Source organism: Elaeis guineensis, chromosome 6 (assembly GCF_000442705.2).
Source record: "Elaeis guineensis isolate ETL-2024a chromosome 6, EG11, whole genome shotgun sequence".
Taxonomy (NCBI): Eukaryota; Viridiplantae; Streptophyta; class Magnoliopsida; order Arecales; family Arecaceae; genus Elaeis; species Elaeis guineensis.
Genome location: NC_025998.2, coordinates 125,455,288 through 125,471,992, shown reverse-complemented (window position 1 = coordinate 125,471,992; position 16,705 = coordinate 125,455,288). Strand labels below are relative to the sequence as shown.

At 38.7% G+C, this 16,705-nt stretch overlaps 1 protein-coding gene across 1 annotated transcript; it reads right to left on the bottom strand.

The window, feature by feature from the left end:
• Positions 1–5,268: 5,268 nt before the first annotated feature.
• On the bottom strand, positions 5,269–6,795 carry LOC105060004 (uncharacterized). Its single transcript, XM_010943549.4, has one exon. It carries the CDS (start codon positions 6,533–6,535, stop codon positions 5,492–5,494), a length of 1,044 nt encoding a protein of 347 aa, XP_010941851.1. The 5' UTR covers positions 6,536–6,795; the 3' UTR covers positions 5,269–5,491.
• Positions 6,796–16,705: the final 9,910 nt, after the last annotated feature.

Below are 16,705 nucleotides of genomic sequence, written 5' to 3'. Positions count from 1 at the left end.
TTCCATATCTTTGTGGCCCTTCACTTGAATTTGATATAGATGAAGATAAGGATGTTGATCCATAAGAGATAAGAGTTGCTGAAGTTGGTAGAGTAGCAAGATCTTGAATGGCTGAATCTTCTTCTTCAAAGTAAGAAAATAAATCATAAGATTCCTCCTCTTGTGAACTCCAATCCCACGATGTCTTCTCATCAAACTTAAGATCTCTACTGATTACGATCTTTCTATTGCGTGGGTTGAATAACTCGTAGTCTTAGAATTTACATTATAGCCAATAAATATGTATTTCTCATTTCTATCATCAAGCTTAACTATTTCTTGGTTGGAAACATATGCATAAGTAATGGAGCCAAAGACATGCAATTGTGTTACACTCGGCTTGCATCCACTCCTAGCTTCTTAGGGAGTCACATCCTTCAAGCTCTTGATTGAATAGTGGTTAGGAAGATAAACCGTATATGAAACTACTTCAGCCCAAAATTCTTTTGGCATCTGCTTACTCTTCAACATATATCTAGCCATATTCTTTCTTTTGGCTTCTCGATCCATTTTATTGTGATGATTTAGGAATTGTTATAGGATGGCAAATTCCATGTATTTCATAGAAGTTTTTGAATTTTTTGAAAGTAAATTCACCTTCTCTATCAGTCCTCAAAGCTTTGATTTCATATCCACTCTCTTTTTCTCCAAGTACTTTAAAACTTTTAAAAATGCCTCAGAAACTTCAAATTTGTTCTTTAAGAAATAAACCTAAGTCTTTCCACTATAATCATCAATAAAGAGTAAAAAATAAGAATTTTTACTAAGTGATGGTGGTTTGATGAGGCCACATGCATCAGCATGGATAAGTTAAAGTAGTTTAGGGGCTCTTGAGATAGCTTACTTTGGAAAGCTCTTTTTTGAATGCTTCCAAGTAAACATGCTTCATATAGTTAATTGGGATGATCAATTCTTGGCATGCCTATTACCATCTTCTGTTCTCTTAAAGTTTTAAGTCCTTCAAAATTAAAATGGCCATATCAAATATACCATAACCATGATGAATCTTCCACACATGTCTTCAAATATATACATGACTCCAGTAGTTTGTAGATTCAACAGAAATATTCTATTGCTTGTCATAGATACTTTAGCAATAAGATTAGCATTTTGATTCCTTAACCAAAGATATGATCTTTCATATAAACTTTACAACCCTTCTCTAGATGTTGCACCAGAATTAAAATATTGCTTCTCAGCTTTGGAATATAATAAACATTAGATAGCATTTTATGACAACCATTTCTTGACTAAATTAAAATTATATTTTTGTCGTTGATTTCCACCTTGGATGAGTCTCCAAAAGTTACATGTCCACAATGTTGCTATCAAGCTCCATAAATTTACTTCTATCATCGGTCATGTGATTGCTCATTCCATTGTCAAGATACTACGTACTCTTCTTATATTTACCTTCTTCTTTAAGTATAAACAACAAGACTCGTTCCTCCTCTTCTTTCTTATTTTCAACAAGATTTATCTCCTTTTCAACCTTTTTGCTATAGCACTCCTAAGAACAGTGACCAAACTTACCATAATTATACTATTCAACATGAGACTTGTCATATCTTTTTTCATTATTTCTTGTATGGTTGTTTCTTCCTTTTCCTCTACCATGTTCTCTTGAGAAATTTTGATTTCTGTTCATAGAAGAAGAATTTTGTTCATATCTTCCTCTTTCTTGGCCATGACCATGACCACGACCATGACCTCTTCCATGTCCATGGCTCTTTCCACCTCTCTCATGAGCATCTCTCTTAGTTTTAAAAGAGAGTTTTATTTGTAAGACTTGCTCCATAAGTTCATATTTATCTTTCTTTATTTTTTATGGGCACATAAAGATCCATTCAATTGAGCAATCGACATGATCTCCAAATCCTTGGACTCTTCGATAGCCACCACAACATGCTCAAACTTAGAATTAAGTGGGCGAAATATCTTCTCAACTATGCGAACATCTTTTACATTTCTACCAAGCCTCTTCATTTGGTTGACTACCATCAGGACTCTTGAGAAATAATTTGAAATGGATTCATTCTCTTTCATTCGAAGTCTCTCAAATTCAGTCCTTAGAGTTTGAAGGTAAGGTCTCTTCACCTTATCTACTCCCTTGAGGGAATTTTGTAGAATTTTCTACACTTGTTTTGAGTTGGTCGCATTTGCCATGTTCTTGAAGATTTTATCAATCTAAGCTTTGATTGATGATTGTGAGGGCACATTGATCTTTCCTTCTTGCTCTTTTCAAAGCTTCCTTTTGGACTTGATCTAAAGTTGCTTTATCTTATGGCTCATCATAGCCTTTGTCAACAATCTTTCATACTCCTTAAGAGCCAAGGATAGCCTTCATTCTAATTGTCCAATTGTCAAAATTATCTTTGGTAAGCCATAGGTATTGAAATGAAAGTGTAGCTCTTTTTGATGACATCTTCTCAGGAGCAAGGCTCTGATACCACTTTGTTGGAAAGAAGTGGGTACAGATATACACTCAAAGAGAAGAATGAAGAGATACTTGAGAATTTTGATTGAATACTTTGTTATTTCCAATATTTACATGTTTTACATTGCTATATAGTATATTTATAGCACTCAAATGAACATTCAAGATTCAGCTTAATGATAAAAACTGACTTTTAATGACTAATACATATATTTGTTAAAGAAATAACTCAGCATTAGAAATATAAATATAAAAAAAAAAAAAATGGAACATCGCAACTTTTTGGATTTTTCAAGCAGAATGCATACCTTCCATCAAAATGATCATAACTCTCCATAGAAAATTTGGATACATACACTATTTAAAGTGTTAGAAACTAGATAGACACGTACTTTCCAGCAATATATTATTTGCCTACAATTTTGAAGTATTTAATGAGATACTTAGCTTGAAAGTAATCTCAATAACAGAGACTATGAATCTCAACAGTCAAATTTACCTTCCAACATTGCCTCCGATTATATCTATTCACTCTATGCTGATCTAGCTTGCATTAGAGGCTTTTCATTTTTTTCTTTTTACCAATATAAGCTTGAAATGACCTATGACTGCTCAAAATTGACTGATTTAGAGCTTTTTTTCAATAGTAAAAGAGCTAATGCACATGCAATCATGTATGTTGTTCATCTTCAAGCAGCATAGTTATTATCCAAATAATAGTCATAAAAAAACAAAAAATCAAAATACAGTCAGGGTCGGATCATAAAACAAATCTAAAGGATATATCTTAGACATACTTGATTTAAAGCTACGACTTCACCTCTCAATGTTCTGATCGCTCACTGTTCCACCATACGTTTGTCATGAGTTGAAACTAGCCTAGCCGTTAAAACCCTCCTCATCGGAAAAACAGAGAAATAGAAATTAGGCTAGCCATGTGAATATAAGCGACCAAATAGGCTCATAGCTTTGTGCCCAACTGAACTGGTTAAAAAATTAAGCCCAATAATATTTTTTGAGGTAGGTTTTGTTGCCTCAATTTTGCATTTTCTTTTGCCTCTTTTCCCAGCTGAACATCCAGCTTCTCCATTACTCAACCAATGTTTAGCTCATGTTTCAAGTCTTGTTATTACACTATTCTTGTAGAACTTTTGCAGCCATATAAAATCTAAAGTGGGACAAAACATCACACGACAAATCTCAGATCTCCAGTATGAGTCATCAAATTTGTGGGCTAAACCACATTTAGTCACTTTTATCGTTACAGTAGTATTCACTAATTGGAATGTGCAAGGAGATCTACTTCCACAATACTAAAATTAATTGTTTTAATGAAAAATATTGAAATCCATGCGTAAAATACATAGACGTTGCATGCACATAATATCACAATCATGCATGTGTGTAGCACCCGGGTCAGGCAATGGCCAATGGCTCAGTAGTAGCAGGCTAGATCTTCAAACCAATTCAAACCCAGCACAAAGGACAGCTTGACCTAGCTCATCTATTGGGTTGGAGAGCCTTGCGTTAACCTAAATATTTGAAGTGTTTGGTGCTCTACTGTAGTGTTCTCTCTCTGTGTACTGTGTAAATGTGGCACAAGCACTTGGTTGTCATCATGGATATATAGGTTGTGGGTCCGACAAGGCTGTTCATCAGGTCAGTTCTACCATTCTGACTTGGTTACAGAGCTCGTACCATAGAAAAATATCATGACTGCTAGGGCATGCAACTCTAAAGAATTATCGTAGAAGAGAAGCCCCAAATATCGAGCCCTTGTTTCATCTTCTGGTTCCAATACTTTCTTCTCTATCAGCTTCTATGTGGGCTTTTATTTCAGCATAACAAAACTAGCACAGCGAATTTTCCCGTGTACTTTTGTCCAGCTAGAACCATAGACATCCAGGCAAATGCTTTTGTTGGTATCACCATTATGTTGTTTCCGGATGAGAAGGTTTTATGCATTGGATTAGTATAATGGGATAAAATTGGCCTTGAATCAGGGAAAGGAACTTTCTTTTAGATAAAAATCGGGAAAAGGAATGTTACGGAACGTTGGCTAAAAGAGACCTCAAGAAGGATAACAATGTGTTGGGTGCTCGATTAGTGGACCAATTTAGCAGAGAGAACTCCTTCGTTTGTGACCTATAGTAATTCTACGAAAGATAGAAAAAGTTAAGAATACATCCTCGGATGGCATAAGCCAATGATAAAAATGACGAACATATAATCTGCTTAAAATGGCTTAAATTAGGGAGAAAAGAAAGAAAGAAATTAAGAGACGGAGGAGAAAATCAGTAATCACTACAATCAAAGCTTCATTCCATCCTGTCGTCAGAACCTGGACGTATGGCAATGCATACTTCCCGATGCTATGTATCCTGATGGGCTTTGGGAATTAAGAGGAGGAATATAAGCTGCAAGTTTCGAGGAGGTTGTCATGAAGTGATGGGAAGCAGACAGCAATCTCTCTCTCTCTCTCTCTCTCTCTCTCTCTCTCTCTCTCTCTATCTAACATAAGCCAAAGCTTTCGAAGATAAGCGAATCCACCTGCTGTTTTAGGCCACACCCCTCCAAAAGGCTGCTCGCCCATCTTTGGCTCTTCACTTTCCCACTGCTCAACAACAATAGGGAATCTCCAAGCGCTACCTCCCATCATCTTCCCTTTTCTTCACTCAAACAGAACAAAACTCTCTCTCTCTCTCTCTCTCTCTACACTACATATCTGATGCAAGATAAGTGCAATATGCTACATGGCTTATCTTTAACTCAAACAAACACAGTCAAAAGGGTGATGCAGAAAACACTATCTTTAACTTAATTGATCTTGATGATCAATACATTTCCACAAATGAAAACACACATATAACTACTGAAAAACACAACCAACAACAAAAAGTTCTTCAGAGACAGACCAAGGACTAATACACTCGTGTTATAATTCATAACCCAAATATCAAAACAACCCCATGAACAAAAGCCACTAATCTAAGATAGGTATGAGTAGAACTATCTCTAAGGAAATGAACCATTAGTTGTAGGCAGATCAGACCAATTAAGTGCTGGGTTCCAGTAATTGAATTCACCTCCAGCAGAGAGAGGAATCGGCTCCAAGATCGAAGTGGCTGTACTAGTACCCATAGTTGTTGTCATTGTTGTTGTAGCAGAAGAACTAGTAGAATCCAAACAACCCACGTTGCTCATGACTGCCTGCAGCTGATCATTACAGTAATTTGCCGATGATTTGATTCTTTGGTACAGCTCTTGGATCCCGGAGCTCGGCATTTCGCCCAAAAACATGCTGCTATGTTGTTGCATCTGCTGTGGCTGTGGCTGTTGTTGATATGCATACTGGTTGCTATTCCTCCACAAGGCGCCGTTCGATGATATCGGAAGCTGACCCAAAGGGTCCAAGCTCAGGCCTTGTGACTGTAAAATGCTAACTTTGTCGGCCGCCAAGCATGTGCCGATCATAGCTCCATCCTCCTTAATCCTCACAGAATTGAGTGTGGGGCTTGAATGAGTGTTAGGGTTAGGGTTTTGGACACTGGTGGCTCGGAGCAAAGCCATCAAGTGTGAAGTGTGTGGTGAAGCCCAAAGGATCGGACCTGATGGGAGCTCATGTTCAAGCCCTCCACCAATTCCTGACCTTGCCAAGAGGTCAGTTGATGCAGGTTTTGCCTTGGTAGCACCAAATTTGGTGCCCCCCGCAGCGATGGCTGGGGCAGCCTTGGCCTTGCGGCATCCGCCGCCAATGGGGACATTGCGGAGGGCGCCGCCCTTGGTCCAGTAGCGGCGGCAGGTCTTGCAGAAGTGGCGGGGCTGGGTGAGGTTATAGTTGTTGTAGTAGCAGAATTTGGTGTTGGAGGAGTCACACCGGGGGCACCTCAGGTTCTGTTGTGGCTCCGAGGTGGTCGATGGTGAGGACGAGTTCGAAGAAAGAGATGTGGAGGAAATGGAAGTTGAGGAAGAGGAGGAAGATGATGGATCAATTAGAAGGCTTCCTGGGATGGAGATCTTCCTCTCCTCCAATGCTCCACCCAACAGCTCTTGAATCATTTTTTTTTTTTTTTTCTCTTTCCTAAAATCTGGACTAACTCAAGAGAAAAGGAGTGTGAGGCACAGCAAAGGAAAAGAAGAAAAGATGGGGAGATTTGAGAGGAGACAAAGGCCAAGGAAAGTGGGTGTTTAGTGGAGTTATGGTGTGTGGGGATAGGTGGAAACTGGACTGGCCTTTGAGGAGTTATCAGATAGGGTGGGGCTTGCTGATTGGGTGTTTGTTGGGGATGCTGGGGAGGGAGTAAAGGAGTGGAGGAATGGAGTTAGGTTAGCTTTTTATAGGGGAAAAAGAGAGAGATAAAAGAGAAATAAACCGCTTTCTCTGATTAGCCAAAGCGGTTTTGGGAACTGGAAAGTGATTTTGGAGGTAAATACTGGGCAAGTTTTTACATCTTAGGTCACCAGAGTAAGGACCTTCTCTTCTTCTTTCCTTTTGTCCTAACTTCTTATCCACTTATCTTAATACATATCTGCTCTATAAAATTACCTCAAACCATAATGTACCATAAGAGACTGTGATCACATCATAGTATAGCCAACTAAGAAAAGATATATTGGATGAGAAGGAGCAGTGAGATGCACAGTTGGACCACCATTTCTGTTACAATGACAACAGTTTAAAGGCTGCCATATATTGGGGTCCAATGCCTTTCATTACATAAATAATGGACCATATTAGATGGAATCCATCAGTGAATGGCGGTTCCAGGTTGAGGGTAGGTAGGACGAACGTATAATTACATCCACCGAACAATCAGAATTGAGGGAATATGATAACAAAATTTGTCAAGATATCAAGGAATTAATTCAATTATGCAGTCAATATATAGGTCACATCATTGTGGCTGCAGACAAAATTCTCTTGTCATGATCTAGAAGTAATTGTAGCAATGTCAAGTGCCTGCTTTTGGACTAACGAAAGATTTAGTGAAGTTGTTGTCAATTGGGCGGTTGAGAATAACTAGTTGCAGCAAATCTGGGGATCTGACTCATTTATGAGGTCAGCATTGACTGGTGCCTTGGATTACCAACGTTATGCTACGAATTTTCCATGGTCGGTGCCAATTGGATCATCTTGGTGCTTTGTAAATGAGTTATGTCATCATCACCTCCACGCATTTAGAACAGTTAGGGTTTTGTCTTCTTCCAATACGTAACGATCTGTCAGGGTGTTGAATTCACATGCACACATGATGCTGCTTCACTTCCCATTTCACTTATTAAGGGTTGAACTAGAATGTTTCTGAATTCTCAAATCAGAAGCTACAGTTTCAATTAAAGATCATTGCCAAGTGTCTGGTGTTTGTTGAGGTTGATCCATAAAAAAATGGAGATTTTGGCTACATGATTAGTGTAACTATAGAAATTTGTTAATGTTGATGGTTTCTGTGTTTATATGTTGAGTACTGCTTGTTGTAATGCATACTTTCAATAAATTGGATGGTCTGCAACCCTTTTTATCCACAAAAAAAAAAAAAGAGCACTCAGCCTTGATCTTTTGGATATCCGAGGCCCCGGAAAAAGAAAAAAAAAAAAAAAAACTCTATTTGGATGTATGAACTGTCATCTTCTCAAAAGCTACCTAGGAGGAAAAACTAAATTATGAATATGAATAAGTGATTAAGTGCGAAGGAACGTATCCATTAGGAGTAGCCAAGATGGTTTGCTAGTCTAGAATTGCGGTTCTAAATCTTATTGCCGTCAAAACACGCGAGGAAAATTTCCTGACCAAAATAAATTAAGTAGAATAAGTACATCGACTGGGCTTGTTGGATAAGCCTAAAGAATGATAAGAAATTCCTAAATATGCGGGATGGATTTCGAAGAAAAGATATTGAGAGAATGGCATCTTTCCAACATCATTAAGCTATAACTCTAAAGAACTTATTTGTTACTCGTGATTTGTAAGGAATATATAATAAAACAGCAACCTTGGGTGCAGGAATAACCAGAATGGAACGAGAGGATATTGGAGTTAGAATTAGCTCTCTCTCTCTCTCTCTCACACATTGTCCTTGAGACTTCAAAGGCAATGATTATGGCTCCGGGGAAGGGAGGCTTATCACGTGGAAATACGTGTAAAGGAGAATGTCCCCAGTGCGCCTATCTACCCCTCTATCTAACGTATTAATATGTTATTCATATAATAATGCGTGCATATAATATAATTAAAGAGGACATAATCCCACTGACGGAACTTACGGCAAAGATATAGCTTCCACCTGCCCTCTCTGCGCGTTTCGTGGTGCGTTGCAAATGCAGCTGTCGGCTTCTGCTGTCAACAGGAAAGCTCCGGAAAGGCTTAAACATGGTACCAAAATCCAGAAACTTAAACTACTTCTGTTGGACGCTACTTTTAGTGCTTTTTTAACGCTTAATCTACCACTGGGGTCTCATGATCTATGATCCTTTGTCAGATATTGATAATGCAAGGAAGGGCTGCTTGAATCTTTCATAGCAGTTGAAAATGTGATGTAAAAAGAAATTGTTCATGTTCGGTAGCTTCGTATAATTAAGGACTTTCCCATGTTAAAGCAAATAACTAACAACTATTTCGCCTGGAAATATTAAGTGCAACAGCAAAAATAGATGAAAGTGATGAAGTAAGCTAATGTGTCAAAACAAATTATCATATTTGGGATAGTTCGATGCATGTAAAGCTAGTCTGGAGCAGCAACATCGTCCATATGAATGTTATTACCACCAAGCTTGTGGAACCCATCCATTTTACATAGGGATTGACTTAAAACATCGTATCATATATGTTGATGAATCCGAAACATTTTATCTAATACTTACCGTCAATCAAAATGAATTAACAGTGAATTAAATATTTTTTTAAGATCACTTTTTTTTCTTCATGCTACTCCAATCAAACCCAGTTCACCAAATTATGAACTTGAACCACATGGGTTCAACATGGACAGAGACACATACTAGCCCAAACTTAATATGCGGGAGATGATATGATAAGTCTGTTTAAGAAAAAATATCAGAGAAAGTCCGAGTGGACATTAGACTTGGTAGTTGATGAGAAGAGAATTCCACCATATAATTTTAAGTGTTGCCCATATAGTAGACGTAGCCTTGTTATAATAATTGTGAGGGTGTGCATTTAGTCCCACATTAGCCATGCACTAGGCAACTTTGGATATTTATATGAGGCCAAAAGACCTCTAATAATACCTTCCGGCTAATCTTTCGCAGTGAGATCCTCAATCATTATAAGAAGTTTTATATTTCTTGGGAAGTGATGTGGATTTAAAGTAGGACTAAGTAATTACGGAAGCCATTTTCTATTTATGTCAGCCAGTTGGCACCCCTCACTTCAATTCATGCACCGGGGAGAATTTCTATGCTCGAATACAAAATGGATGTTTACACTTCACATTGCATCAACAAGACTTAGATTTTGATGCAAATTGTATGCCAAACGGTTGCAGTCTGAGTGAAGCTCATTACCACCTGGATTAGGTTCACATGGCCATAATAGATTCCTTGTCAGCAGTTGCACTTATCATTGTTTACAAGTTATACCATCAAAGATTAAACGTCTCCCCAGAAAATTATTATTTCTTGCAATTTCTCATGTTTCCCCTATACTCGGAATATCTGGAAGTAAAACAATAGCTGTTATAACCGCACATTATTTTCATTATCACAACGCAATAAGAATCCACTGAAACCGTTATATTCTCAATAAATAGCGTTATTCTAAACCTTGACTAGTCTACCTGTTCCCAGAACAAAATTTCGAACCACAAGCCCATGTGGGCTCCACCCACAGAATCCAACTGCTGTCCACCCCAACTACTGAGCAACGAAAGACGTGGCAGACCCACACCCCACTAGATTCTGTCCGTTTCCAGCGCCCAGCCCCTCTTGTGCCCACTCGTACGGCCACCCTTCCCTCTTCCCCCCTCCTCTCTGAGCGCGCGTGCCGTCCGGAGCCATGACAGCGCCTGCGTCGGCCCAGCCAACCTCCCCGGCGCGACACGGGCCGATGGACAACGACACCTTAATCCATCCCTCGCCCCACCACCACTGCTCCCTCTATCTCTGCCCACCCTGAGTGTAACAGTGTCTGTTTTCGTCCACAAGGCCAGGCTATCCCCCTCCCCTCCCCCATCTCTGTCAAAAGAGAAAAAGATGGAGATAGAGATGGAAGAATAGATGGAAAGTGGCCAAGGCCAAAGGCCTTCTCCTTGGAAACTGGGCTCCCTTGGTCTCTCTCAGCTGCTCCTTTCTTTCTTTCTCTATTCCATGGCACTGTGTTCGGGAGAGAGACAGAGGGAGAGATTCTCTTCCCTCTTCCCTTCTACCACTCTCCCTTTCTCTTTTTGTTATATTAAACAAGGGCTGTTAAGGCGTCAGCCGTTCGGATTGGATGTGGGTCCATAGCTGGCTAGCTAGACAAGGTGGACATGCATGCATGTCTGTGCTTGACATGACATGACATGGAAAACTTATGTGTATCTCCATGCATAAGCGCAAAAAGTTATATTCCAGTGGCCAGGACCACCATGAGCTTGCCCCCTGACCAGCCGGCAACGTCACCTTTTCTAGGTTTTTGAGCCATTCCGCGCACGCACATGTATGGTGGGGTGTGTTGCGTTTGTGTGGACTGCGGACTGAGGAGAGCCTCGGGGGTTGGTGCTGTACCTCTTCAGTCCTTTTCTTCTTCATCATTTCATCCTTCCGTAGCTCTTTAGCCCTTATCTTCTACATCATTTAATCCTTCCGTAGCTTTCCCTTTGTTCAAGGAGGAAAGAAAAGGTTCAAAGGTAGGGTGCCAATACAAAGATTTCCTGTCCAAGAAGGAGCAAGATTGGTGCATGCTTCGGGGGGTGGTGGAAGAAACCTTTTCATATAGCTGCAAACGAAACAATATGTATAGCTCGGCCTAGGCTCATTTGAGCTGGTTCCATTGGGAATTAAAATAATAATAATAAAAAAAGCTTTGATAAACGAGCCAAGACTTTACACTACAGGCTTGAAAAATAAAAGGAGATCCGGCTTGGCTCGATAACAAGCTCCGACCAAGCTCAGACATTGTAGTAAAACTCAGCTTGAGCTTTACTAGAGTTTTATTTTTGAATTCTACGTTGCTACAACTACGTAAGCCAGAGCAATATCCAATTAAAGCTCCTCTTGATCGGCATTGTTTGCAGCACTATGGCTATTTTCCTTTCCAATTAATTAAGCTCGGCAGATCACTAGCCGTTGTTATAGTTTATCCTCCAACCAACTAGATTTACTATAGCATTCAATTGATAAGGATTCCTACTGTCACCTTCCTTTTGGATGGTCCTGACCAAATGATGGCCTTTATAGTTTCTCTCTCACTCTCTCTCCCCTTCATATGAAAACAATGATATTGCTTGATTACGGTGTGGCCCACCCATTGTGCTAAAATTGGTGGGGTGGTAGCTCCCCTTGAAAGGAAGAATGTGGAGGCTTGTGAGCTCCTCCTCCTAGTGAGGGTCCACCTCAATCAGGATGGTCAGAAGAGATTATTAGAGACGACTCCAATTGCCTGACAGGATGGCCGCGAAATCATAACCCAAGCCACAGCCGGCATGTGGAAGGGCTGCCATTGGCCGGGACAAGAAAAGATATAAGCGCAAAAGATGGAGCAATGATGGATTTGGCAGAGAGAACCTCATGACCAAGATTTGTGCTTCAAACCAAGCACAGAGATCGATGCTAGATTAAAGGTGTCCTTCTGGAGAAGGGAACAAAAGAAAGCTCGCTACGACAACATTTCGATATGAAGATCTCGTTGAACATTTGTCTAATCACTCTACTTCAGCTTCTATCTTCTCTGATTGTGTGAATGGGCGTTAGGCTCTCTGAACTAGATCCACAAAAGAAATGAGAAGCGTTAGGAATCTTCCCTGGAATGTGACATCACGGCATAACGTGTTCTTAATTCTAATAATGTACAAGGTGGTCTCATTACCCAATGATCCTAGTGGTTGCAAACATAGACTAATTAGACAATTAAGAACTTATTCTAATCAATACATTGTAAACTAATGTCGACATTCTCTTAAGTTTATTATAATCAAAGGTGTCATATGGTTCAACTTAGCAGAAATGTCTCTAGTTATTTATTTCGGTTTCTTGCGTATATATCAATAAAAATATTGAAATTTATATGAATAATCTCCCAAAATTGATATTTGCATATATATCTTTATAAAATATTTATTTTGCATATATATATCTTTTTAATTTTTTTTTTACATATCTATCCATTAAGGATATTTTACTTATTTAACTTTTAAATTATTAATTTTATAACGGTATTAGATGGTGTGGGTACAAATGCAAGAAAAAAATAAGGATATACACACAAAACAAGATACACACAAAACAAATATTTTATAAACATATATATGCAAATATAAATTTTAGAAGCATATTCATGTAAATACTAATACTTAAGATAGTATGTATGCAAGAAATCTTATTTTTTATTTATAAGCCTTGAAAAGTAAAAGAATAAATACTTAACAAAAAAAAAAAGAAAAAACTTATATTTTTCAATATGCAAACCTAGAAGAGGGCATAATTAAGTAGGACAAGATAGGTCTAGCGCATCAGATAACCAAGACTTAATGTGAAATTGAAGATGATGGTGGGTGCCAATTACTCAATGCGTAAAGTCATCAAAAGTCGGATATCAACAGCTTATATTCAAATATTTAATAAAAAAATAACTTATATTCAAGCCACATATATCATATTTTATTATTGATTATCTCAAAAAAATTGATCAGAAATTGAAACCCCTTTCAATTGTGTACAACATAGAAAATTAAATTTAAGATGATCGCTGAAAAAGAGAAATATCATCCATCCAAGAGGAGTTGTTCTGTAACATTTAAATTTTTCATTTCCATCACTTCGTACAGCCGTTCCAATTCCTTTGGTGTTTGAGCTCACAATATTAGGTGGATCAATAAAGTTAAGGGGCATATTGACCGGGAGTTGGGCTCCTCTATAATGCTTCTTTCACGCTACGGGAGGTTGTATATACCATCTATTTAAAAAAACGGGTAATTGTTGCAGTTAGATGGTGAGTATTCTTAGTATAAATATAATTTTTTTGAGATGGATGATGTAGCCGTTATCCAGACAGCTAACGGTCTCCCACGCGAAGCAGGTATGTTAGCGGATCCGGACTGGAGCGAGAGTTGGCACACGTCGCATGGGCACGGAGGATCCGGACTCGCCCTACGGCCGGTCAGTCCCAGGACAGACCGAGCGTAGAACAAGAGATTCTGAGATGGTGATATAACATTGATGAGATGGAGATATGACACGTATAGGTGGCTGACAGCCTACATGGGAATTTTCAAAACAATCCAAAGTGGTCGTTGGCTCTGCGATCCAAGAGAGAATAAAAGGCGTCGGTGGGCCCAGACAGAGAGGACCACCCCCCCTACAGCCCTTGGTGTATCAACCCCCGGTTGATGTCTTCTACTGTTGCAATAATTTCCCGTATTCCGCCTATAATTAATAATCCTACCCAATTCCTCGCAGAATGATGGCAGAATGGATGGATGGATGGAAGGGGGGGAACAAGCGATCATGGGAATGATGATTTCTAGTTTGTGACATCACATCTATCATGATTCATAACATCGATGCACACAAACTGGCATTTCCACATGGGGTGCACTGAGGGGAGTATCCTGATTTGTGTTGATACATGACATAAACGGAAGAAATTTGGTGAATAGTTAAATAGAAGGCGCCTTAGCAACCCACCACGCCCTCCCACACACTCCCATGTATAGTTGTGTGTGTATGCGTGTGATGTCATGGGAGAGAGTCTTGATCATTTGAGTGGCTATTCATGAAAATGATGTAAAAACTTTCCACATTTTACATTTTAAATGTGACAAGTATTTATAGGTCCATTTTTATTTAGATTGATGTGCTCAAGTATGTAGGATATTTGTCATCCTTTTTTTTTTTTTTTCTAAAATCACAACTCAAATCTCCATTTAATGGGTTCTGATTGTTTTTTTTGTATTGATCGTACTTTTTTACATGAAAAAATAATTCCTCTTCTTTCACAACATCAATTATTGAATCGAGCAATGCCGCTTTGAGAGTCATACATATAGATGGAAGAAAGAAATTGAAGTACTTTGAGATCTGTGCAAGATACAATCTAATGATTGATACTACAAAAAAAAGATCAATCATTCTTTCATATGAAAAATACAACCCAAATCCCTAGTTAACGTACACGGAGATATACTAAAGAAACATCTTAAAAAGAAGTGCACTTATCACTTGTCTTCACCTCACATATAGATTGCAATCAATTTGCTTACTCCTTGCCCGATTAGCTTATAATTATCGGATATTAGAATGCCTGTCAATTAACTAGGCACATAGCATTCTGTGCAACCAAGCATTTCATACTGAGATGATAATTCAAATAAATTTGCTAAAAGATAATATATAAAAAATCTTTCTAAATAGCACTAATGGGTGAATATAAGTTAAACCTTATGCTTATCAGAACATTTTGTGCATCCAAGCATTTCAAACTAAGATGATAATTCAAGTAATTTGCTAAAAGATATTATATAGAAGACCTTTAAGTAGCATCAATGGGAGAATAAAGCTAAGCCTTATGCTTACCAAAGCATTTCATGCAACCAAGCATTTCTGGCGAAGGCGATAATTCAAGCAAATTCACTGAAAGTAAGATCATAGAAAACCTCTAAGCAACATTAATGGGATAATAAAGTTAAGCCTTATGCTTACCAAATAACTTAGGCTACATTTATCTTAGGCATAAAGTGGGAATAAGGCTCTGAATAAATTTGCCTGCCAAACAACATTTGGGAAGAAGGCATAGCCAGAGAACAGATCATAGGCTGGTCAAACTTATTTGTGAGAGGCATAGCTATTCCAAGGGAAAACTTTCATAAGCTATTTTTGGTATAAAGGCGCCTTCAATACCTACTTTTCCTCTCTTTTTTTTTTCAAAAAGAAAAAGAGGAGGAGAGAGCCTGAACAAAAATAAAATGAAGATGACAACTACTTCCTGTCCCCTTACACCGGCTTGTATCAAATATAAAAGTACATCAAGAAAGTTGCTATAGAATATTGCTGTGCAAATGATCTTGATCCCTAGTCGGCTAGCCAATCTCTTGGACCATTCTCTTGATGGAGAATGTGGAAAACCTTATGTGAAGAGAAACAACACAAAGTTTTGTAATCCATAGATGTAGAGGTGTTGCCATCATTTGTGAATCTCCTTCAATCCAAATTATATGAGGTCAAGTGAATGTAGCAACTCTGCTAGTCCCCACCCATGCCATGAACAACTCTGCCATTAGCATCAGTTTTACATTATCAACTACAGCATTACTCCATTGTTGTCCCGGATTATATATCTAGCACCTCCAATGCCATCAGCTTTAGATGAGCTATTCAAGTTGAGATTAATCCAATTGGGTTGAGGGGGAGTTTCAGAGCTGGAGAGCACTCTCTTAGAGCACAAAAGTTAGAAGGGCTCTAGTGTGATGTGCACTTAACATGGATGAAAAACTTATAAGCTAAACCAAGTGCAAGATGAATCACTTGATTAGGTGCAAACTTGTGGGCAAATCACTTGGTCTCCATAAAGGTCCAAGCATTACGCAAGGGTGACACTGGCCCTCTGGAACTTCCCACATTCCCAAGCTGTGTTTCCTGGCCTATTTTGGTGGACCCATACGCAAGGCAAGAAGATTCAATCGTGGGTTAAAGCACTCTTATTACATTTCCCAAAGTGAAGCAGGAACACTGGGAGCAAACCTTGGGCAAAACGTTTCATGATTTGAGATGAGATGTGTACTTTGTCTGTTGTTTCAAAGGTCACCTCTCACTATATGGCCCAAAGGATCTGAAGAAGATCGGATCGGTTGCTCATGTTTCGAACATGGAAGTATGGAACAACGAGAAGAAAGATCAGAAGCTATCCTTTTGGCAGGAGTTAAAAAGCACAGCTTTAAGTTGAGAAGGCTTTGTCAGAGATTAAGAAAATAATTATGGCTGCTTTTCAAGCTAATGCCAATGAGAAATAGGCAGACAAACCACACTGTAAATATAGATTCGAATGTAACATCTCCAAGAACCCGCAATTTACAATCTAGA

Bases quoted from the DNA above. Each gene is read 5' to 3' on its own strand.
- LOC105060004 (XM_010943549.4), bottom strand. From the start codon at position 6,535: ATGATTCAAGAGCTGTTGGGTGGAGCATTGGAGGAGAGGAAGATCTCC.